This window comes from Anomaloglossus baeobatrachus, chromosome 3 (genome assembly GCF_048569485.1).
Source record: "Anomaloglossus baeobatrachus isolate aAnoBae1 chromosome 3, aAnoBae1.hap1, whole genome shotgun sequence".
Taxonomy (NCBI): domain Eukaryota; kingdom Metazoa; phylum Chordata; class Amphibia; order Anura; family Aromobatidae; genus Anomaloglossus; species Anomaloglossus baeobatrachus.
Genome location: NC_134355.1, coordinates 460453912 through 460479163, shown reverse-complemented (window position 1 = coordinate 460479163; position 25252 = coordinate 460453912). Strand labels below are relative to the sequence as shown.

The 25252-nt window shown below is 46.2% G+C and overlaps 2 protein-coding genes across 2 annotated transcripts; both read left to right on the top strand.

Annotated features, from left to right (window-relative positions):
• Positions 1 to 284: 284 nt before the first annotated feature.
• LOC142295424 (uncharacterized) lies at positions 285 to 2398 on the top strand. The gene has a single exon (XM_075338526.1). The coding sequence runs from the start codon at positions 288 to 290 to the stop codon at positions 2163 to 2165; it is 1878 nt and encodes a 625-aa protein (XP_075194641.1). The 5' UTR covers positions 285 to 287; the 3' UTR covers positions 2166 to 2398.
• Positions 2399 to 13133: 10735 nt separating this feature from the next.
• Positions 13134 to 15116, top strand: LOC142295423 (uncharacterized). The gene has a single exon (XM_075338525.1). It carries the CDS (start codon positions 13141 to 13143, stop codon positions 14935 to 14937), a length of 1797 nt encoding a protein of 598 aa, XP_075194640.1. The 5' UTR covers positions 13134 to 13140; the 3' UTR covers positions 14938 to 15116.
• The last annotated feature ends 10136 nt before the right edge of the window (positions 15117 to 25252 follow it).

The following is a 25252-nucleotide window of genomic DNA, read 5'->3' as shown; positions in this document are numbered from 1 at the left end:
TTTCGAGCTCACTTCCTAGCATGATGACCACTTCACTGTTATCAGCAGGATGCATTTTCTTGCAATTCTGTATAAACTCTGCCCTTCCCTTTTTCCATATGCTTCATACTTTCTTCCTACTCAGGAGTGGTACAAAGCTCAGGTAAGAATAGCTGGTATTATCCTTTTATATCTTTTAAGTTCCTTTGGGAATTTATTACAAATATGTCTTGTTTGCTTAGAATTGGAGCACACCTTTAACTGACTTTGTTCTGCTTTTTTAGATTTGGGTACAATCGCTGCCAATCATGATTTTCCTGCTTGTGATGGCAAAGTTTATGGTTGCTGGAGCTTTCTGTCCTGTTAAATGTGACTGTTCAAAGAAAGATCTTCTGGTATGTAAGGATAAATCCATTACTGACATTGCCAAGTTAGCCATTCCTCACAATTTTACATTTATACTTATAAGTGACACTCAAGCTACGGAAGTGACGGATGACAGTTTCCAGCAAATGCCGATTACTTTGCGACTCTCCATAGAAATCAACCGTCTCTCCAGAATAACACCAGGAGCTTTTCAAGACTTTCCACTATTGAAATCGCTCAAGCTTTCAAACAATGCTTTACGCTCTCTACCTTCTGGAGTATTCCATGCATTAATTAATCTGGAACAGTTGTTTTTGGATAGAAATTTATTATTATACCTTGATCCTAATATTTTTAAGAACTTAACAAATCTAACAGAACTGGCCTTAAACAGAAATCATCTTACAGATCTGTCACCTGACTTATTAGCTCATCAAGTAAATCTAAAAATTCTAAATTTATCAAGAAACAAGCTGTCTAGTTTACCGAAAGATATTTTTGGCTCTCTATATAAATTAACAAGCCTAGCACTCTATGAAAACCAATTGACTGAAATAACACCTTCAATGTTCAACAATCTCACCGAATTAGTCAAGCTTAGTCTGTATTCCAATCTAATCAAAGTAATTGAGAAGGATGCTTTTAATCATGTCCCCAAACTAAGAGAATTGGCCTTGCAAAAAAATCGCCTACATACTCTAGCTGATGGATTATTTCTTTATGTTAATAAATTGGAAGCATTATCACTTTATGAAAATCCTTTCATTGAATTTCCTCCTATATTATTTGGTAAAATGGACTCCCTCAGCTCTCTATGGCTCTATAACACATCACTTTCAACAATCCCAAGTTTTATCTTCAGTAATTTAACAAATTTGGAGAACCTTATTCTAACCAGAAACCAAAATCTTTACAGTCTTCCATCAGATGCTTTCAGTGGATTACACAGACTTAAGATTTTGTCTTTGCATACAAATAACATTACTTCTCTTCCTGAAGATCTCTTCCAGGATCTACCAAGTCTACAAATGCTTTCCCTGTACAGCAATAATTTTATTGGTCTCCCAGAGAATCTTTTTAAACCACTTTTAAATCTTCAAACTGTTCATTTAAATAATAGTAAAATAATGACCTTGCCGGGAAATCTTTTCAAGTTGGTACCAACTCTTCAAAGAGTTTATCTTGATGGTAATCCCTGGATGTGTGATTGTAGACTTGAAGAGTTCAAGGTATGGCTTGTGGAGAATGTGGAGAAAGTAGACAACATTACCTCCCTTGTTTGTCACAGTCCTTCAACGGTAGCAGGAATACCTGTGTTCAAAGTTGATGAACTGATATGTCCCTATACTACCATGAATAAGGTCTTGTCAACTCCTACTAGTCAGTGGCCCAGAATTACTAGTACTAGTGTGATACCCCTTGATGAGAAGGTGAAATCTACTGTTACACATGAGGCTGTAAATGAAATAAATGTTTCTATGTCTGACCCTTCCTTACGATGGCATCTAAATAGCACTACAAGTTCACCATTACTGAGAAATGTGCAAACAACCACTGTAAGAAGTGTTCTAGATAATGCGTTACATAATATGCAGCCTAAAAAGGTTTTTAGATATGATCTCCCATATGGCAAAATAATTTACTGGGTTAATTTGTTCAATCTGGCAATGCAAATCTTTTATATATTTGTATCATGCTTCAGCTTGCTGAAAATAAGGAAACTCTACGAATATTTTCACATTTTTAATGAACCTGTAATATTAGTGCGCATGTTAATTCCAATGAACACTTTCTCTCCAGGTCCAAATATTGGTAAGTAGAAAGAGTCACTTTAACCCCTTGACCACGATTTTCCATTTTTGGTATTTGTTTTTTCCTCCCCTTCTTCTAAGAACCATAACTTTTTTATCTTTCCATTAACATAGCCGTATGAGGACTTGTTTTTTGCAAGACGAGGTGTACTTTTGAATTAAACCATTAGTTTTATCATATAGTGTAGTAGAAAATGGGAAAAAAATCCAAGTTGGGTGAATTGCAAAAAAAAAAATGCAATTCCACAATTATTTGTTTTTTTGTTTTTTGTTTTTTCCCAGCAGCTGTTGTAGTGGGATGGCTTATTTTTTGCACCATTAGCTGACATTTTTACGGATACCATTTTTTGGGTAGATGTGATGTTCTGATCTCCGCTTATTGTATTTTATTGTAATGTTTTAGCGGCCAAAAAAAACATACTTTTTTTCTGTTGCGTGGTTTACTGATCAGATTAATTTATTTGATTTATTGATCAATTGGACATTTCTGAACTCTGCAATACCCAAGTGTGTATTTTTTTTCTTTTCACTTGGGCAAAAAGGGGGTAATTTGAACTGTTGTGTTTTTTTTTTCATATTTTTTAAAACACTTTTTCTCACTTTTTAATGTATTTACTAGTCCCCTTAGGGGACAAGAATCTGCAATTATCCGATCGATATGTTGTACAAAGCAGTGCATCAGCACTACTCTTTACAGCAGAAAGGATGATCTCCTATGAACATCGGCTCACAGCCAGCATTCACAGGAATTTCGTCATCACAGAGACAGGGGTCATCAGCTGACCCTGGTTGTAATACAACTCATCGTCGCCTCAATGATGAGATCAGCCAACATGTACAGGAAACGATGTGGACTCTGCGTGCGAGCCCGCATGAAAGGCAGGGACACAACCTTCGACATACTAGTATGTCCAAGATCATAAAGGGGTTAAAAAGGACCTTTCACTTTCAGTTTGAGTATGTTAAACTGTCCACTTCATGGAATAATGGCTGCAGAGCTGAGTAATTCCTCCTCTCCATTGTGGAGATATTAGCTTTTAATGTTTAGGTTATCATTTATGTTAAGTCTAAAACTAGGGTCACACGTAGCAACGCAGCAGCGATCACGACGACGACCTAACCTTATCAGGATCGCTGCTGCGTCGTTACATGGTCGCTGGTGAGCTGTCAAACAGGCAGAGCTCACCAGCGACCAGTGACCAGCCCCCAGCCAGCAGCGACGCGTGGAAGCGATTCTGCGCTTGGTAACTAAGGTGTATATCGGGTAAGCCTTCGCTGGTTACCCGATATTTACCTTGGTTACCAGTGCACACCGCTTAGCGCTGGCTCCCTGCACTCCTAGCCAGAGTACACATCGGGTTAATAAGCAAACCTTTGCTTATTTACCCGATGTGTACTCTGGCTACACGAGCAGGGAGCCGGCACTGGCAGCCTGAGAGCAGTGGACGCTAGTAACTAAGGTAAATATCGGGTAACCAGCGAAGCACTTTGCTTGGTTACCCGATGTTTACCTTGGTTACAGCTTACCGCAGGCTGCCAGAAGCCGTCTCCCTGCTCCCTGCTCGCTTCAGTTCGTCGCTCTCTCGCCGTCACACAGCGATGTGTGCTTCACAACGTCCATAAAATGAAACAGGACATTCAGCAACGACCGGCGACCTCACAGCAGGGGCCAGGTCGTTGCTGGATTTCACACACAGCGACGGGACGTTGCTGCTATGTCACAGAAAATGGTGTGACACCACCTTAAGGAAGCAGTACAAGAGATTTGCCTTTGTGAATGTGTACGTCTTCACCCATATGATGTTAAGCAATCATAAGCAGGCAACAGCAAATTTGTGAAATAAAGAATACACCCCACAATAGCTTAGAACAGGAACAGTGTTCTTAGTGGGAAATATGTAATGACAGACAGTACAATCTTGTCACTAATCTCAAGGTGATTTACAGGAGCTGGAAGCAGAGCAGAAATTAGTGATTACTTGCATAGAGTATTTTTGCCCTGATGAAAGAGCTTGATTCTCAGAAACGTGTTGACAAATAAAAAATCACCAATTCACCATCCTTGGATCAGTGATTCTTTAGTGGCAGCGCAGTTTTTCCCTTTCATCCTCCCACTCAGATCATCTCCAGGGGTGCTGCGGCAGCCATTTACATATATTAATAATAGTTATGACTCTCACAACTAGTCATAGGGAGCTTTGCAGCCTACACTAACCCTCCTTGTTTTCCCAGATAAGACTCTATTTGCACTCCTTGTCTTTCTATATGTTTATTCTCTAGCAAAATCTGTAAGTGACCATTGCTTTTTGCTTATCAAATGTAAATTTTGAGTTTATTGATTGAAATAAAACATATGAGAGATGGTATCAACTTGTCTTTTTTAATTATTTATTAGAATTTTATCACCTGTTACTGAAATTAAAATTGTTAAATTGCAATGTTCAGACAGTGGAACAATTAATGTTTTGTATGTATGAAGTAATTGACTAATGTGACATTGGAATTACATTGGCTAACACAGTACATACTCCACAGCTTCTAGGGTTTTGGTTAGGAAAATGACAAACTGGTTGTAAAAATTGGTGATCTTTTATGATCCCCATACACTTTGGACTACAGTTGTCCGAACCCCTTGTTATTAGTGGGGGGTCTGCTGTTAATCTAATATCGAACAGATCACCCAACAGATGATGACTGGGGAAGAAGGATGCGACCTGCTGAATTCAACAGCCAATCCTGGATATACTCCTCTGTGAGGAGCACAGGAATAACAATGATAAAATCATTCAGATTTTTGGTCATTGGTCATTCCATTTGTGTCCAACCTTAGTAATATAGTTGTTTGTCTAATCTGTGCATTCACCTGGCCCCACTATATTTTGTGTGTTGCCTGGTCGAGTAATTACAGTTTTATTTACATTACAATGCTATACCATGAGAGACTCATTTTCTTCTGTGCTCAAATAGTGATCACCATGGTGGTTTACTGTCATCCTGATGTAACTCACACATTGTAGATTACACAAGGGGAAATGGAGAAGGGTAGTCTACAAGCCAAGAAATCAACATGGAATTTGCAAAGATATCTGAACCGCTATATATGTACAGCTCATGAGGACGAGTTAAGCTAGCCATACTTGAGATAAGGCTGCTTTCACACTTGCGTTGAACGGCATCCGTTGCTATCCGCCGCCTTGAGAAATTACAGTAACCGTTGCAGGAAAGCGTTTTATTCCTCATAGACTTCTATTAGCTATGGATAGCAACGGATGGCCTTGCGTTGCATCCGTCAGCTGACGCTACGTTGCATCCGTCTGACTGATGGAACGCTGCATGTAGCATTTTTCTGCACTTGGCGGAGTGTCAAAAAAACGTAACCTGCAGGATTCCGTCGACATCCCTTGTTTTTATAATGGACGCCTATGGTGGCTGATTCCATTCGAATCCGTCATTTGACGGATTCCGTTAACGCATCCGTCTTTACACAACTGCGCATGCCCAGATGTGTAAAGTCAAGAAAATAAAAACTATTTAGGTTCGGTGACGCTGCTGTGACGTCGCCGTGACGCCGAACAAACTGCCCCCTTAGAAAGGAGGCGGTTCGCCGGTCACAGCGACGTCGCTAGGCAGGTAAGTAGTGTGACGGGTCCGCGCGATGTTGTGCGCCACGGGCAGCGATTTGCCCGTGTCGCACAACCGATGGGGGCGGGTACGCTCGCTAGCGTTATCGGTCACGATATCGCAGCGTGTAAAGCGGCCTTAAGACAACTGAAATGCTTCACTTTTACTGTGTTTTAAAATTACAAACAAACCATCAATCATGATGGTTTCTTTGTCGCTCCATTGGGAGACCCAGACAATTGGGTGTATAGCTTCTGCCTCCGGAGGCCACACAAAGTATTACACTTAAAAGTGTAAGCCCCTCCCCTCTGCCTATACACCCCCCCGTGCATCACGGGCTCCTCAGTTTTATGCTTTGTGCGAAGGAGGCACACATGCACGCAAGCTCCACAATTTAGTCAGCAGCAGCTGCTGACTATATCGGATGGAAGAAAAGAGGGCCCATAACAGGGCCCCCGGCATGCTCCCTTCTCACCCCACTCTGGTCGGCGGTGCTGTTAAGGTTGAGGTACCCATTGCGGGTACAGAGGCTGGAGCCCACATGCTGTTTTCCTTCCCCATCCCTTAGGGGCTCTGGGTGAAGTGGGATCCTAATCGGTCACCATGCACTGGGACCGTGCTCCCTCCACAGCCCCTGGGGGAATCTGCTGGACAGGAGCCGGGTATCATCAGGGACAGGGCCCTGCTACTCTGAGGTACTCTGTGTCCCCTTGGGGACGGCGCATAGAGCGCCTGTGTAATGGACGCTGCAGCAGCTGCTGGGTGTGTTAGTGCGCCGGGACTACCGCGCTGACCGCGCTTGTTTGCCGGCCGCGCTTATAACTTTAGTCCCCGGCTTTTGCGGCCTAGTACCGCATACTCCCGCCCCCGGGCCTGCCAGTCAGGGGTAAGGGCGGGACGCTGCACTGGACGTCAGCGCTGAGGGCTGGAGCATACTTTGTATCCTCCTCCCCCCTCACTGAGCACCGTGGGGCACCAGATTCCCGCACTTTCTGAGGCACGCCCACGGCTCCCTCCTCCTCTCAGAACACTGGCAGCCATTCCTGTCAGCACTTTAGACGCTGGAGAATTTCAGAGGGGAGACAACACCGAGCTCCACAGCTCTGGGAGGCCCGGGCAGGGAATCTGGTGGTCACACAACCGCTGCAGGCGGTCGGTAAGCCGCACCTGTTACTAGGTGCTGGCCCCCTGGGTGCCGAAGTGTATATTTATATACTTATTTTGTATACATTTACTCTATACGGCTGCACTATTTGCTTTTGGCTATATACCCTCACTGATTGCTCTAAGGGGAGACAACAGCATGTCGTCCGCAAAAAGCAAGGGTGCCAAAGCACAGGCTTACTTTGCAACCTGTACCTCATGTGCGGCAATGCTACCTGCAGGTTCCACCTACCCTCATTGTGTGCAATGTTCGGCCCCTGTGACACTCACTCAGCCGGAGCCTCTGCCACTGGTGGAACCCCCGGCCCAGGTGGAACCACCTGCTGCCACTGTCCAGGTGACAGGGACAGAGTTTGCAGTATTCGCTGACAAACTGTCTGAGTCTATGGATAAATGGTCTGCTAAAATGCTAGAAGCTTTGCAGTCCAGACCAGTAACACTGGCCCCGGGCACAGTTGAATCATTGACCCCAGGCCCCCCTCGGTTGGAGCAGCAAAGTGCTCCTGGGGCGACTCATAGGTCCCACGGTGAGGACTCTGACACGGACCGCAGTCCCAGACCGACTAAGCGGGCTCGCTGGGAGCTTCCCTCGACTTCATCACACTGCTCAGGGTCTCAGCATGAGGACTCTCTGGAGGATGAAGCGGAGGGGGCAGATCAGGGCTCTGATCCTGACACCGCTCTCAACCTTGATACACCTGAAGGGGACGCCATAGTAAACGACCTTATAGCGTCCATCAATCAGGTGTTGGATCTTTCTCCTCCAGCTCCTCCGATTGAGGAGTCAGCTTCTCAACAGGAGAAATTCCATTTTAGGTTCCCCAAACGTCCACGGAGTGGGTTTCTTGATCACTCCGACTTCAGGGATACAGTCCAGAAACACCGAGCCTTTCCAGATAAGCGCTTTACTAAGCGCCTTAATGACACTCGTTATCCCTTCCCCCCTGACGTAGTCAAGGGTTGGGCTCAGTGTCCCAAGGTGGATCCTCCAGGCTCTAGACTGGCGGCTAGATCCATAGTTGCAGTGGCAGATGGTGCATCACTCAAGGATGCCACTGACAGGCAGATAGAACTCCTGATGAAATCCATCTATGAAGCTATTGGCGCGTCCTTTGCTCCGGCATTCGCAGCCGTATGGGCACTCCAAGCTATCTCAGCTTGTCACTCGCAGATTAATGCAGTCACACGTGCCTCTACTCCGCAAGTAGTGTCCTTAACCTCTCAGGCGTCGGCGTTTGCGTCCTACGCCATGAATGCTGTCCTGGACTCTGCGAGCCGTACGGCGGTAGTATCCGCCAATTCGGTGGCAGTCCGCAGGGCCATGTGGCTACGTGAATGGAAGGCAGACGCTGCTTCCAAAAAGTTCTTAACCGGGTTGCCATTTTCTGGCGACCGCCTGTTTGGCGAGCGACTGGATGAAATCATTAAACAATCCAAGGGAAAGGACTCGTCCTTACCCCAGTCCAAACCAAACAGACCTCCACAAAGGAAGGTACAATCGAGGTTTCGGTCCTTTCGGCCCTCAGCCAGATCTCAATTCTCCTCGTCCAACAGGCCACAGAAGGGTCAGAGGAACTCCGATTCATGGCGGTCTAAGTCACGTCCTAAGAAGACCGCCGGAGGAACCGCTCCTAAGGCGGCCTCCTCATGACTTTCGGCCTCACCAAACCGCATCCTCGGTCGGTGGCAGGCTCTCCCGCTTTTGCGACGCCTGGTTGCCACATGTCCAAGACCGATGGGTGAGAGACATTCTGTCTCACGGTTACAGGATAGAGTTCAGCTCTCGTCCCCCGACTCGTTTCTTCAGAACATCTCCGCCCCCCGAGCGAGCCGATGCTCTTCTTCAGGCGGTGAGCACTCTGAAGGCAGAAGGAGTGGTGATCCCTGTCCCCCTTCAGCAATGGGGTCACGGTTTTTACTCCAACTTGTTTGTGGTGCCAAAAAAGGACGGATCTTTCCGTCCCGTTCTGGACCTAAAACTGCTCAACAGACACGTGAAAACCAGGTGGTTCCGGATGGAATCTCTCCGCTCCGTCATCGCCTCAATGTCCCAAGGAGACTTCCTAGCATCAATCAACATCAGAGATGCTTATCTCCACGTGCCAATTGCACCAGAGCATCAGCGCTTCCTGCGCTTCGCCATCGGGGACGAACACCTTCAGTTCGTGGCACTGCCTTTCGGCCTGGCGACAGCCCCACGGGTCTTCACCAAGGTCATGGCAACAGTGGTAGCAGTCCTACACTCTCAGGGACACTCGGTGATCCCTTACTTAGACGATCTGCTTGTCAAGGCCCCCTCTCGGGCGGCATGCCAACACAGCCTGAACATTGCTCTGGAGACTCTCCAGAGATTCGGGTGGATCATCAATTTCCCAAAGTCAAAATTGTCACCGGCCCAATCACTGACATATCTCGGCATGGAGTTTCATACTCTCTCAGCGATAGTGAAGCTTCCGCTGGACAAACAGCGTTCACTACAAACAGGGGTGCAATCTCTCCTTCGAGCCCAGTCGCACCCCTTGAGGCGCCTCATGCACTTCCTAGGGAAGATGGTGGCAGCAATGGAGGCAGTTCCTTTTGCGCAGTTTCATCTGCGTCCACTTCAATGGGACATTCTCCGCAAATGGGACAGAAAGTCGATGTCCCTCGACAGGAACATCTCCCTCTCGCGAGCAGCCAAGGCCTCCCTTCAGTGGTGGCTTCTTCCCACTTCTCTGTCGAAGGGGAAATCATCTGTCAGGGTGGGGAGCGGTCTTTCTCCACCACAGGGCCCAGGGTACCTGGACTCAGCCAGAGTCCTCTCTTCAGATCAATGTTCTGGAGATAAGGGCAGTGTATCTAGCCCTAAAGGCGTTCCAGCCGTGGCTGGAAGGCAGGCAGATCCGAATTCAGTCGGACAACGCCACGGCGGTGGCATATATCAATCACCAAGGCGGCACACGCAGTCGGCAAGCCTTCCAGGAAGTTCGGCGGATTCTGCTGTGGGTGGAAGCCACAGCCTCCACCATCTCCGCAGTTCACATCCCGGGCGTAGAAAACTGGGAAGCAGACTTTCTCAGTCGCCAGGGCATGGACGCAGGGGAATGGTCTCTTCACCCGGACGTGTTTCAAGAGATCTGTTGCCGCTGGGGAACGCCGGACGTCGATCTCATGGCGTCTCGGCACAACAACAAAGTCCCGGCATTCATGGCACGGTCTCAAGATCACAGAGCTCTGGCGGCGGACGCATTAGTTCAGGATTGGTCGCAGTTTCGACTACCTTATGTGTTTCCTCCTCTGGTAATGCTGCCCAGAGTGTTACGCAAGATCAGGTCCGACTGCCGCCGCGCCATCCTCGTCGCTCCAGACTGGCCGAGGAGGTCGTGGTACCCGGATCTGTGGCATCTCACGGTGGGCCAACCGTGGGCACTACCAGACCGACCAGACTTGCTGTCTCAAGGGCCATTTTTCCATCTGAATTCTGCGGCCCTGAACCTGACTGTGTGGCCATTGAGTCCTGGATCCTAGCGGCTTCAGGGTTATCTCAAGAGGTCATTGCCACTATGAGACAGGCCAGGAAACCAACTTCAGCCAAGATCTACCACAGGACGTGGAGGATCTTCTTATCCTGGTGCTCTGATCATGGTTTTACTCCCTGGCCATTTGCCTTGCCCACTTTTCTGTCATTCCTTCAATCAGGAATGGAAAAGGGTTTGTCTCTCGGCTCTCTTAAGGGACAAGTATCGTCGCTCTCTGTGTTTTTTCAAAAGCGTCTAGCCAGGCTCCCGCAGGTACGCACGTTCCTGCAGGGGGTTTGCCACATAGTCCCTCCTTACAAGCGTCCGCTAGAACCCTGGGATCTGAACAGGGTGCTAACGGCTCTTCAGAAACCACCTTTCGAGCCAATGAGAGATATTTCTCTATCATGTCTCTCGCAGAAGGTGGTCTTCCTAGTGGCAGTCACGTCACTTCGGAGAGTGTCTGAGCTAGCTGCACTGTTATGCAAGGCCCCCTCCCTGGTGTTTCACCAGGACAAGGTGGTTCTGCGTCCGGTTCCGGATTTTCTCCCTAAGGTGGTATCCCCTTTTCATCTCAATCAGGATATCTCCTTACCTTTTTGCCCTCATCCAGTTCACCAATGTGAAAAGGATTTGCACTTGTTAGATCTTGTGAGAGCACTCAGACTCTACATTTCCCGTACGGCGCCCCTGCGCCGCTCGGATGCGCTCTTTGTCCTTGTCGCTGGCCAGCGTAAAGGGTCGCAGGCTTCCAAGTCAACCTTGGCTCGGTGGATCAAGGAACCAATTCTTGAAGCCTACCGTTCTTCTGGGCTTCCGGTTCCGTCAGAGCTGAAAGCCCATTCTACCAGAGCCGTGGGTGCGTCCTGGGCATTGCGGCAGCGGGCTACGGCTCAGCAGGTGTGTCAGGCGGCTACCTGGTCGAGTCTGCACATTTTCACGAAACACTATCAGGTGCATACCTACGCTTCGGCAGATGCCAGCCTAGGTAGGCGAGTCCTTCAGGCGGCGATTGCCCACCTGTAGGAAGGGGCCGTGTTACGGCTCTATTACCGAGGTATTCTTTTACCCACCCAGGGACTGCTTTTGGACGTCCCAATTGTCTGGGTCTCCCAATGGAGCGACAAAGAAGAAGGGAATTTTGTTTACTTACCGTAAATTCCTTTTCTTCTAGCTCCAATTGGGAGACCCAGCACCCGCCCCTGTTCCCTTCGGGCTGTTGTTCTTTTGTGTACACATGTTGTTCATGTTGAATTGTTCTTTTGGTTCATGGTTTCAGTTCTCCGAACATCCTTCGGATTGAATTTACCTTAGACCAATTTATATGTTTCCTCCTTCCTGCTTTTGCACCAAAACTGAGGAGCCCGTGATGCACGGGGGAGTGTATAGGCAGAGGGGAGGGGCTTACACTTTTAAGTGTAATACTTTGTGTGGCCTCCGGAGGCAGAAGCTATACACCCAATTGTCTGGGTCTCCCAATTGGAGCTAGAAGAAAAGGAATTTACGGTAAGTAAACAAAATTCCCTTCTTTTCATTTAGATTTTTTTTACCTGTTAGTTACCTGAAACTGGTCAGGAGTGGCCAATCATATACAGCTCAGCGCAAGAACATTACACATTTTTTATATATCTTTAATTTGCCAGTTTAGGCTAGACACATTTTTTGAGACAACGTTACGAATTAGTGTCTGTTTTTAGGCTGATCACTAATCTTATGTATGATCAAATTTAGGTAGTAAGACATATATACTTCTAGTGATGGGCGAGCACTAAAATGCTTGTTACTGAATTTGAGCTGGTCAGACGCTCAGAAGAGCGCGGCGCAAGTAACGAGCATTATGGAAAGTCACTGATTGGCCTGTTCGGGTTTCTGTCCATATACAGCCAGCCATAAACAGAGCATTTCTGGGGGAAGGGCGGATTGTTTTGTTTTTTTTTTATTCACACAACATCCAAAAAATACTGTGTTAACCCCCAGTAAGAGCCATTCAGAGAGTATGAATGGCTCTCCCTGGGGTCCCTGCTCACATCATGCAGTAAGAAATCCTGTCCTTTGTTTCACGGATGACACATCTGAGCACCCGCGATACTCGGCCGAGTACCGTGAGTACCTGAGCACTCTAGTGCTTCGAGTACCGAGCAGTGCCAAGCACACTCGCCCATCATTAATGCTTATATATCTTATGTTTTCTCTGCTCCCTAAAAGTAGCAGAGAATGTCATTCCCATTCAATAAACACTCCGACTGTTTCCATGCTTTTACTTTTGAACCTTTAAAGATATATTTTACGTCAAATAACTTTTTTTTTTATTGCTAATTTCTTATTTGTGATAAGCCAATGAATATGCACACTTTAATTTGTCTTTGTTCTGTTCCTTAAGGATGTTAGGATGGTATTTCTAACTGTATCTTTAGTCCTTTGACAGCATTGGCGTTATCAGCAGGATGCACTATTGTTGCTTTTCTATATAACTGCAGCCTCGTAGTGTCTTTTTTATTATATCTGTCTTTAATGTAGCACAGTGTCTCACAGGTATGCAAATTTATATTCTGTCAGTTCATGCTGTTGCTATTTAAAAATTCTAGGCTTAATTTTTTTTATAATGTATTACATTAGTTTAATGTATTGTTACGTTTTTGTGCATTTTATAGTTTTTAACTAAAGCACAATCTTTTTGTTCTGCCTTTTTAGGGTCTTCAGTCATGATTATATTGTTGCTGTTGATGATACCAAGCTTTGCTGCTGTACTTACAGCCTGTCCTGTTAGATGCAGTTGCATAGTAAAAGATTCAGTTGCTTGCGAAGATCAATCCGTTACAGACATTGCCACTTTTAACATTCCTCATAATTTTACATATGTTCGTGTAAGTGGCACACAATCTACAGAGTTAACAAAGTCCAGTTTCCAACAAATGCCTTTTACTCTACGCCTATTTTTACAGAGCAATCAATTTTCTCTAATAAGCCCAGGAACTTTTGAAAATTTTCCTCTTCTGAAAACACTTAGGCTATCCAAAAACAATGTGAGCTCTCTGCATTCTGGAAGCTTTGATGCATTAATCAACCTACAACATTTGTACCTGGATGAAAATGTATTGTTTTACCTTGATCCATCTGTATTTAATAACTTGAGCAGACTTGAAATACTAAACTTGTCTTATAATAAGATCCAATCTTTGCCTAAAAATATTTTTAAATCTTTGTCTAAATTAACAATTCTCATGCTCAATGATAATTTATTGGTAGAAATACTATATTGGATGTTTGATAACCTCATGGAACTGGATGAACTTCATCTACAGTCAAACCAAATAGAAATGATTGACAAAGCAGCATTTTATCAACTTCTGAAGCTAAAAAAGTTATTATTGCAAAAAAATCACCTAAAAACATTGGCTGATGGATTATTTCTCTACTTGTATAAGTTGGAAACATTGTCACTGTATGAAAATCCATTAACTGAACTGCCTAATGTACTGTTTGGTAAAATAGAGACCCTCAAGTCACTTAGTTTACGGTACACTTCCCTTTCAACGATACCTAATTATATTTTTAGTAACTTAACCAATTTGAAAGTTCTTGTCCTAACAAAGAACACAAAACTATACTCTCTTCCAAAAGACACTTTCAGTGGTCTGACCAACCTTATAGAACTGTATTTGTACACCAACAACTTCAGCTCTCTTCCCGTCGGACTCTTCCAGGATCTACAAAGCCTTCAAATTCTTTCACTGTACAATAATACATTTGATGACCTCTCTGAAAATTTATTTAAACCTCTTACTAATCTTCAATATATATATATGAATAACAGTAAAATAACTACCCTTCCAGGGAACTTGTTCAATGTGTTACCCAAACTTCAAAGGGTTCATCTCGAGGACAATCCTTGGATGTGTGATTGCAAGCTTAAAGACTTTAAGTCCTGGTTAGAAAACAACACAGAAAAGGTCTCAAACCATATGGCACTTCTTTGTACAAACCCTCCAGTGTTGAAGGCTATACCTGTGATGGCCGTGGATGCAATATTTTGTCCCTCCATAACAACTAGAGAGTGGAAGAGCAGTTCCTATACGCTGACAACATTGTCAAGTTCATGGGATGATTTCAACAGGATGACCTCGAAGACTTCTACAATGGAACAGAATATTGGTGAAATAGACAACTCTGTAACTAAACATAGAGCAAACTGGTATAACGGTGACAAAGAATCTATAAACGGCACTGAAACAACCACTGAGAGAACTTTATCATTGAATGAATTATCCAGGAAGGTTAGCATGTTACACAGATGCCGGCTTCCTCTTCATTTTAACAGCCTAATTTACTATCTACTCTATTGCACCACATCGATGCAAATATTTCTTACAATTGTAGAATGCTTTGTCTTAATAAAATTGAGGCTATTGTATAACCATTTTAACATTCCTTCTGAGGCTGTAGAGTTAGTGCTTATGGTCGTTCCACAACATTTTGACAGTGCAGATGCTAACAAGTAAGTGTATAACATTAAGACATTATTGACATTTCTAGGTGGTAGAGACTACCTTGGTGGTAAATTATAAAATATTGTTCTAAAGTGCAATGTTTATTTTATTTTCACAAATTTAATTTTAATGTTTTCAGATATGCGGTATGTAATTGTGTGATATAGCTCTCTGACAAAGCTATGTGCAAGTGTAGGACAGTGGGCATATTAATTAGGTATTGATTAGAGATGAGCGAACCGGTCCCGGTTCGGCTCGAGGCGGTTCGCCGAACGGGGGGTCTGGCTCGAGTTCGGCTCGTCGAACGTTCGACGAACCGAACTCGAGCCCATAGGAAACAATGGCAGGCAATCACAAACACAGTAAAACACCTAGAAAACACCCTCAAAGGTGTCCAAAAGGTGACAAACAACTCACAACACAACACAAACACATGGGAAAGTGACAAGGACATGTACTCATGCGAAAACAAAACAGCTGGACAAGGAAAAAGAGGAGGACACACAGATATAGGCATGGCACGCCCTTCTAAAGTCATGTAAAACACCGCAAGGTGACTCCAAGCGGAGTCTCCCTTTTTTCCAAAAATTGGGCCCCACACACCCACCCCTTCAGTGGCAGCAGTTGTGCCCCAGTTGTACACTTCACAGCTAGATTTGCATCAAGCACATTCAAAAATACGCCATTCTTATCCGTCCCCAGGATGACACCGGGGTAGGTAGCAAAGTCTTTCCTGATCCCAGCTCTGTTCATCTTGGCTTCTTTTAAAAACACAGCAAGCAAGGGTTACTCCAAGCGGAGTCTCCCTTTTTTCCAAAAATTGGGCCCCACACACACCCACCCCTTCAGTGGCAGCACTTGGGCCCTAGTTGCAAACAGGATGTTTTGATTTGCATCAAGCACATTCAAAAATACGCTATTCTTAGCCGTCCCCAGGATGACACCGGGGTAGGTAGCAAAGTCTTTGCTGACCCATGACTTGTTCATCTTGGCTTCTTTTAAAAACAATGTAAGCAAGGGTTACTCCAAGCGGAGTCTCCCTTTTTTCCAAAAATTGGGCCACACAGACACCCACCCCATCAGTGGCAGCACTTGGGCCCTAGTTGCAAACAGGATGTTTTGATTTGCATCAAGCACATTCAAAAATACGCTATTCTTAGCCGTCCCCAGGATGACACCGGGGTAGGTAGCAAAGTCTTTGCTGACCCATGACTTGTTCATCTTGGCTTCTTTTAAAAACAATGTAAGCAAGGGTTACTCCAAGCGGAGTCTCCCTTTTTTCCAAAAATTGGGCCACACAGACACCCACCCCATCAGTGGCAGCACTTGGGCCCTAGTTGCAAACAGGATGTTTTGATTTGCATCAAGCACATTCAAAAATACGCTATTCTTAGCCGTCCACAGGATGACACCGGGGTAGGTAGCAAAGTCTTTCCTGATCCCAGCTCTGTTCATCTTGGCTTCTTTTAAAAACACAGCAAGCAAGGGTTACTCCAAGCGGAGTCTCCCTTTTTTCCAAAAATTGGGCCACACAGACACCCACCCCATCAGTGGCAGCACTTGGGCCCTAGTTGCAAACAGGATGTTTTGATTTGCATCAAGCACATTCAAAAATACGCTATTCTTAGCCGTCCCCAGGATGACACCGGGGTAGGTAGCAAAGTCTTTGCTGACCCATGACTTGTTCATCTTGGCTTCTTTTAAAAACAATGTAAGCAAGGGTTACTCCAAGCGGAGTCTCCCTTTTTTCCAAAAATTGGGCCACACAGACACCCACCCCATCAGTGGCAGCACTTGGGCCCTAGTTGCAAACAGGATGTTTTGATTTGCATCAAGCACATTCAAAAATACGCTATTCTTAGCCGTCCACAGGATGACACCGGGGTAGGTAGCAAAGTCTTTCCTGATCCCAGCTCTGTTCATCTTGGCTTCTTTTAAAAACACAGCAAGCAAGGGTTACTCCAAGCGGAGTCTCCCTTTTTTCCAAAAATTGGGCCACACAGACACCCACCCCATCAGTGGCAGCACTTGGGCCCTAGTTGCAAACAGGATGTTTTGATTTGCATCAAGCACATTCAAAAATACGCTATTCTTAGCCGTCCCCAGGATGACACCGGGGTAGGTAGCAAAGTCTTTCCTGATCCCAGCTCTGTTCATCTTGGCTTCTTTTAAAAACACAGCAAGCAAGGGTTACTCCAAGCGGAGTCTCCCTTTTTTCCAAAAATTGGGCCACACAGACACCCACCCCATCAGTGGCAGCACTTGGGCCCTAGTTGCAAACAGGATGTTTTGATTTGCATCAAGCACATTCAAAAATACGCTATTCTTAGCCGTCCACAGGATGACACCGGGGTAGGTAGCAAAGTCTTTCCTGATCCCAGCTCTGTTCATCTTGGCTTCTTTTAAAAACACAGCAAGCAAGGGTTACTCCAAGCGGAGTCTCCCTTTTTTCCAAAAATTGGGCCACACAGACACCCACCCCATCAGTGGCAGCACTTGGGCCCTAGTTGCAAACAGGATGTTTTGATTTGCATCAAGCACATTCAAAAATACGCTATTCTTAGCCGTCCCCAGGATGACACCGGGGTAGGTAGCAAAGTCTTTGCTGACCCATGACTTGTTCATCTTGGCTTCTTTTAAAAACAATGTAAGCAAGGGTTACTCCAAGCGGAGTCTCCCTTTTTTCCAAAAATTGGGCCACACAGACACCCACCCCATCAGTGGCAGCACTTGGGCCCTAGTTGCAAACAGGATGTTTTGATTTGCATCAAGCACATTCAAAAATACGCTATTCTTAGCCGTCCCCAGGATGACACCGGGGTAGGTAGCAAAGTCTTTCCTGATCCCAGCTCTGTTCATCTTGGCTTCTTTTAAAAACACAGCAAGCAAGGGTTACTCCAAGCGGAGTCTCCCTTTTTTCCAAAAATTGGGCCACACAGACACCCACCCCATCAGTGGCAGCACTTGGGCCCTAGTTGCAAACAGGATGTTTTGATTTGCATCAAGCACATTCCAAATCCACAAGCATTTACTCTCCCCAGGATGACACAGGGGTAGTAAATTCCTTCTGGATCCATGACTTGTTCATTTTGATGAACGTCAGTCTGTCCACATTGTCACTGGACAGACGCGTGCGCTTATCTGTCAGCACACACCCAGCAGCACTGAATACACGTTCAGAGACAACGCTGGCAGCTGGACACGACAAAATCTCCAAGGCGTAAGTTGCGAGCTCTGGCCATTTTTGTAGGTTTGAAGCCCAAAAGGAGCAAGGCTCCAGTTGCACAGTCATGGCATCGATGTTCATTTGGAGATACTCCTGTATCATCCTCTCCAGCCGTTGACTATGTGTCAGACTTGTTGTCTCTGGTGGCCTTGCAAAAGAGGGTCTAAAAAAATTATGAAAAGATTCCATAAAATTGCTGTTACCGGCACCAGAAAAGGTCCTACTGGTACGGGTAGACTGTTGAAGATGACGAGACCGTCCCATGTTTGTCAAGTTACAACTGGGAGATTCACTCCCTGCACCTGCACGGTTGTTTGGTGGAAAAGCCGAGCTAAGATCTAGTAACAGCTTCTGCTGATACTCCTGCATACGTGCGTCCCTTTCTATGGCTGGAATTATGTCACAAAATTTGGACTTGTACCGGGGATCTAATAGTGTGGCAATCCAGTAGTCATCATCACTTCTAATTTTGACAATACGACTGTCATGTTGGAGGTAGTGCAACAAAAAGGCACTCATGTGTCTTGCGCAGCCATGCGGACCAAGTCCATGCTGTGTTTGTGGCATAGAGGTGCTACCCGTTCTTTCTTCCTCTGACATCTGACCCCAACCTCTTTCAACTGAAATTTGACCAAGGTCTCCCTCATCCGCTGAGTCTTCCATGTCCATGGACAGTTCGTCCTCCATTTCTTCATGTTCTCCTGCACCTTGCTCAACATTTCGCCTGCTACTATGCGCCCTTGTCGATCCCTGTCCCCCATGGTCCCATGCCTGCTGCGTTGGTGATGATGAACGTCTGGACCTTGGTGATGTTGTTGTCCCTTGCGCATATGAATCCTCCTGTAGTTCCTCCCCTTCATGTTGTCCCACCCCCTGACTCCGAATAGTGTTTAGCGTGTGCTCCAGCATGTAAATGACTGGAATCGTCATGCTGATAATGGCATTGTCAGCGCTAAACATATTCGTCGCCATGTCGAAACTGTGCAGAAGGGTGCATAGGTCCTTGATCTGAGACCACTCCATCAGGGTGATCTGCCCCACCTCTGCATCTCGTTGGCCCAGGCTATACGTCATGACGTATTGCACCAGGGCTCTGCGGTGCTGCCACAGTCGCTGTAACATGTGGAGAGTTGAATTCCAGCGTGTCGCCACATCGCATTTCAGGCGATGAACCGGCAGGCCGAAAGACTTCTGGAGCGATGCAAGTCGCTCTGCTGCGGCGCTTGAACGGCGGAAGTGAGCTGACAGTTTTCGTGCCCTGTTCAGAAGGCCATCTAGGCCGGGATAGTGTGTTAAAAATTGCTGCACGACAAGGTTCACGTGAGCCATACAAGGTACGTGTGTCACCTTGCCCAGGCGAAGTGCCGCACCCAGGTTTGCAGCATTGTCGCACACGGCCTTACCAGGCTGCAGTTTGAGTGGAGACAACCATTTATTAAACTCGGACCGCAAAGCTGACCACAACTCCTCAGCTGTGTGACTCTTATTACCAAGACATGTCAAGCTAAAGACCGCCTGATGCCGTTGCGCTCTGCTGCCAGCATAGTAATGAGGGGTGCGTGATTCCTTCTGCGCAGTGAGAACGCTGGTGGCCTGACCAGGCAGGCTTGGGGCGGAGGTGGAGGACCCAGATGAGGTGGAGGATGCAGAAGCAGTGGCGGAACTTGGACAGACAGAGGATTGACACACAAGTCGTGGGGACGGCAAGACTTGTGCAGCAGACCCTTCACCATCTATCACCATAGTTACCCAGTGCCCAGTCAGCGACATGTAACGTCCCTGTCCATGCTTACTGGTCCAAGTATCGGTGGTGAAATGCACCCGTTCACACACAGAGTTTCTCAAGGAAGCGGTGATGTTGTGTGCGACATGCTGGTGTAGCGCGGGCACACCTTTCTTAGAGAAGTAGTGGCGACTAGGCATCTGGTACTGGGGCACAGCGACAGACATAAGGTCTCTAAAATCCTGTGTGTCCACTAGGCGGAAAGGCAGCATTTCGGTAGCCAACAGCTTACAGAGGGATAGAGTCAACCTCTTAGCTTTGTCATGGGTCGGAGGAAGTGGCCTTTTATTTGACCACATCTGAGGGACAGAGATCTGGCTGCTGTGTGTAGACGGTGTTGAGTAGGGTGTCCCTGGAAAAATGCAGGTTTGTGAGGAAAGTGCAGGCGGAGACATGATGTTGCCTTCATCCAACGTTGGTGCTATCGATGTCTGAGAGAGCTGTACACACTCACTTGTTTCCCCTTCCAAACCAACTGACGACCTTACAAGCAAACTGCCTGTTGCGGTTACAGTGGTGGAAGTTTTGCGTGGAAAAACAGGTGTGGCAGCTGTCCCCACAGTCCTAGAAGATGAAGAGCGCGCGGATGCAGTGGAAGGGGCGGGCGGTGGATGGTTCGCTCCGCTAGGCCGCATTGCAGCACGGTGAGCTTCCCACCGGGACTTATGATATTTATTCATGTGACGATTCATGGAAGAAGTTGTCAAACTGCTGAGCTTTTGACCTCTACTAAGAGAATCATGACAAATGTTACATATCACATGAGTTGGGCGATCTTTTTCGATGTGAAAAAAGGACCAGGCTAGGCAAGGCTTAGAGGCCATGCGACCTGTTGATCCACCCCGAATAATGCTCATAGGCAGAGTGGTGGCTGAGGATGCAGTTGTAGACGTGCTACCAGTGCTCCGACTCTGTCCAGGAAGGCGCAAGGTAACTTCGTCGTCGGTTGCATCCTCCTCCACCGCCTCTGTTGACCTCCTCGAGTGCCTGACTGGGGGTTGACAGTAGGTGGGATCTAGAACGTCATCATCAATTGTTGTGTTTGCACTCCCCTCCCCCTCAGACCGAGCCTCTTCTTGCCCTGACGGAATATTTAAGTTGTCATCCCAATCGGGTATCTGCGTCTCATCTTCATCAGTATGTTCCTCATTGTCTATAACCACAGGTGTTACAGTTTGTGACAAAGGGTCAACATTATGCTCAGAAACTTGGTCCTCACGGCCTGAATCTGAGTCACAAAGGTTCTGGGCATCACTGCAGACCATTTCCTGTTCTGTACTCACTGTAGCTTGGGAGCAGACCTCTGATTCCCAGGCTATAGTGTGACTGAACAGCTCTGCAGACTCAGCCATCTCAGTTCCACCATACTGTGCAGGGCTGATGGAGACTTCAGAGCTGGGAGAAATCAAGTGTGATTGGGATGACAACTCAGAGGACTGGTGTTTTTTGGATGCGGTACTTGAAGTGGCTGAGAGGGCACTTGTTGGACCACTTGAGATCCATTCAAGCATTTTCCTTTTTTGCCCATCATCTACCTTTCTTCCTGTTGTTCGTGTCCGTAAAAAAGGGAGCACATCGGATTGTCCACGGTAAGTAGTAGACATCTTACTTTTGCTGGTAGATGGTCTATCTTCAGCAGATGATAATGGAGCTTTGCCACCTTCCCCACGGACAAAACCTTTTTTGCCTTTTCCACCACGCCTCTTCCCCTTTCCACCAGCATCTGTCATTTTGCCACTCATGTTGATTGCGACAAGATTGTGGACTGAAAATGTGGTAGTAAAAATTGAGAGGTGGTGAAGATTGCAGTGGTGGTCTAGCTTTATTAACAGCAGAATAATAAAGAATAAATATCCCTGACAATGCAACTTAGTTATAATTAGTTGGAGTGTGCAACGCAGGCAGACGTGCTGCAAATGTCTTTGCACTAGTGGGACTATAGCAAAGTCCAATAGCCACGTATAGGATGCCACTAGGTACACTGAGTGTTTGCTAGTATAATGGCTTGGTTAGAATGAGTTGTAGTGTGCAACGCAGGCAGACGCGCTCTGCAAATGTCTTTGCACTAGTGGGACTATAGCAAAGTCCAATAGCCACGTATAGGATGCCACTAGGTACACTGAGTGTTTGCTAGTATAATGGCTTGGTTAGAATGAGTTGTAGTGTGCAACGCAGGCAGACGCGCTCTGCAAATGTCTTTGCACTAGTGGGACTATAGCAAAGTCCAATAGCCACGTATAGGATGCCACTAGGTACACTGAGTGTTTGCTAGTATAATGGCTTGGTTAGAATGAGTTGTAGTGTGCAACGCAGGCAGACGCGCTCTGCAAATGTCTTTGCACTAGTGGGACTATAGCAAAGTCCAATAGCCACGTATAGGATGCCACTAGGTACACTGAGTGTTTGCTAGTATAATGGCTTGGTTAGAATGAGTTGTAGTGTGCAACGCAGGCAGACGCGCTCTGCAAATGTCTTTGCACTAGTGGGACTATAGCAAAGTCCAATAGCCACGTATAGGATGCCACTAGGTACACTGAGTGTTTGCTAGTATAATGGCTTGGTTAGAATGAGTTGTAGTGTGCAACGCAGGCAGACGCGCTCTGCAAATGTCTTTGCACTAGTGGGACTATAGCAAAGTCCAATAGCCACGTATAGGATGCCACTAGGTACACTGAGTGTTTGCTAGTATAATGGCTTGGTTAGAATGAGTTGTAGTGTGCAACGCAGGCAGACGCGCTCTGCAAATGTCTTTGCACTAGTGGGACTATAGCAAAGTCCAATAGCCACGTATAGGATGCCACTAGGTACACTGAGTGTTTGCTAGTATAATGGCTTGGTTAGAATGAGTTGTAGTGTGCAACGCAGGCAGACGCGCTCTGCAAATGTCTTTGCACTAGTGGGACTATAGCAAAGTCCAATAGCCACGTATAGGATGCCACTAGGTACACTGAGTGTTTGCTAGTATAATGGCTTGGTTAGAATGAGTTGTAGTGTGCAACGCAGGCAGACGCGCTCTGCAAATGTCTTTGCACTAGTGGGACTATAGCAAAGTCCAATAGCCACGTATAGGATGCCACTAGGTACACTGAGTGTTTGCTAGTATAATGGCTTGGTTAGAATGAGTTGTAGTGTGCAACGCAGGCAGACGCGCTCTGCAAATGTCTTTGCACTAGTGGGACTATAGCAAAGTCCAATAGCCACGTATAGGATGCCACTAGGTACACTGAGTGTTTGCTAGTATAATGGCTTGGTTAGAATGAGTTGTAGTGTGCAACGCAGGCAGACGCGCTCTGCAAATGTCTTTGCACTAGTGGGACTATAGCAAAGTCCAATAGCCACGTATAGGATGCCACTAGGTACACTGAGTGTTTGCTAGTATAATGGCTTGGTTAGAATGAGTTGTAGTGTGCAACGCAGGCAGACGCGCTCTGCAAATGTCTTTGCACTAGTGGGACTATAGCAAAGTCCAATAGCCACGTATAGGATGCCACTAGGTACACTGAGTGTTTGCTAGTATAATGGCTTGGTTAGAATGAGTTGTAGTGTGCAACGCAGGCAGACGCGCTCTGCAAATGTCTTTGCACTAGTGGGACTATAGCAAAGTCCAATAGCCACGTATAGGATGCCACTAGGTACACTGAGTGTTTGCTAGTATAATGGCTTGGTTAGAATGAGTTGTAGTGTGCAACGCAGGCAGACGCGCTCTGCAAATGTCTTTGCACTAGTGGGACTATAGCAAAGTCCAATAGCCACGTATAGGATGCCACTAGGTACACTGAGTGTTTGCTAGTATAATGGCTTGGTTAGAATGAGGTGTAGTGTGCAACGCAGGCAGACGCGCTCTGCAAATGTCTTTGCACTAGTGGGACTATAGCAAAGTCCAATAGCCACGTATAGGATGCCACTAGGTACACTGAGTGTTTGCTAGTATAATGGCTTGGTTAGAATGAGTTGTAGTGTGCAACGCAGGCAGACGCGCTCTGCAAATGTCTTTGCACTAGTGGGACTATAGCAAAGTCCAATAGCCACGTATAGGATGCCACTAGGTACACTGAGTGTTTGCTAGTATAATGGCTTGGTTAGAATGAGTTGTAGTGTGCAACGCAGGCAGACGCGCTCTGCAAATGTCTTTGCACTAGTGGGACTATAGCAAAGTCCAATAGCCACGTATAGGATGCCACTAGGTACACTGAGTGTTTGCTAGTATAATGGCTTGGTTAGAATGAGTTGTAGTGTGCAACGCAGGCAGACGCGCTCTGCAAATGTCTTTGCACTAGTGGGACTATAGCAAAGTCCAATAGCCACGTATAGGATGCCACTAGGTACACTGAGTGTTTGCTAGTATAATGGCTTGGTTAGAATGAGTTGTAGTGTGCAACGCAGGCAGACGCGCTCTGCAAATGTCTTTGCACTAGTGGGACTATAGCAAAGTCCAATAGCCACGTATAGGATGCCACTAGGTACACTGAGTGTTTGCTAGTATAATGGCTTGGTTAGAATGAGTTGTAGTGTGCAACGCAGGCAGACGCGCTCTGCAAATGTCTTTGCACTAGTGGGACTATAGCAAAGTCCAATAGCCACGTATAGGATGCCACTAGGTACACTGAGTGTTTGCTACTATAATGGCTTGGTTAGAATGAGTTGTAGTGTGCAACGCAGGCAGACGCGCTCTGCAAATGTCTTTGCACTAGTGGGACTATAGCAAAGTCCAATAGCCACGTATAGGATGCCACTAGGTACACTGAGTGTTTGCTAGTATAATGGCTTGGTTAGAATGAGTTGTAGTGTGCAACGCAGGCAGACGCGCTCTGCAAATGTCTTTGCACTAGTGGGACTATAGCAAAGTCCAATAGCCACGTATAGGATGCCACTAGGTACACTGAGTGTTTGCTAGTATAATGGCTTGGTTAGAATGAGTTGTAGTGTGCAACGCAGGCAGACGCGCTCTGCAAATGTCTTTGCACTAGTGGGACTATAGCAAAGTCCAATAGCCACGTATAGGATGCCACTAGGTACACTGAGTGTTTGCTAGTATAATGGCTTGGTTAGAATGAGTTGTAGTGTGCAACGCAGGCAGACGCGCTCTGCAAATGTCTTTGCACTAGTGGGACTATAGCAAAGTCCAATAGCCACGTATAGGATGCCACTAGGTACACTGAGTGTTTGCTAGTATAATGGCTTGGTTAGAATGAGTTGTAGTGTGCAACGCAGGCAGACGCGCTCTGCAAATGTCTTTGCACTAGTGGGACTATAGCAAAGTCCAATAGCCACGTATAGGATGCCACTAGGTACACTGAGTGTTTGCTAGTATAATGGCT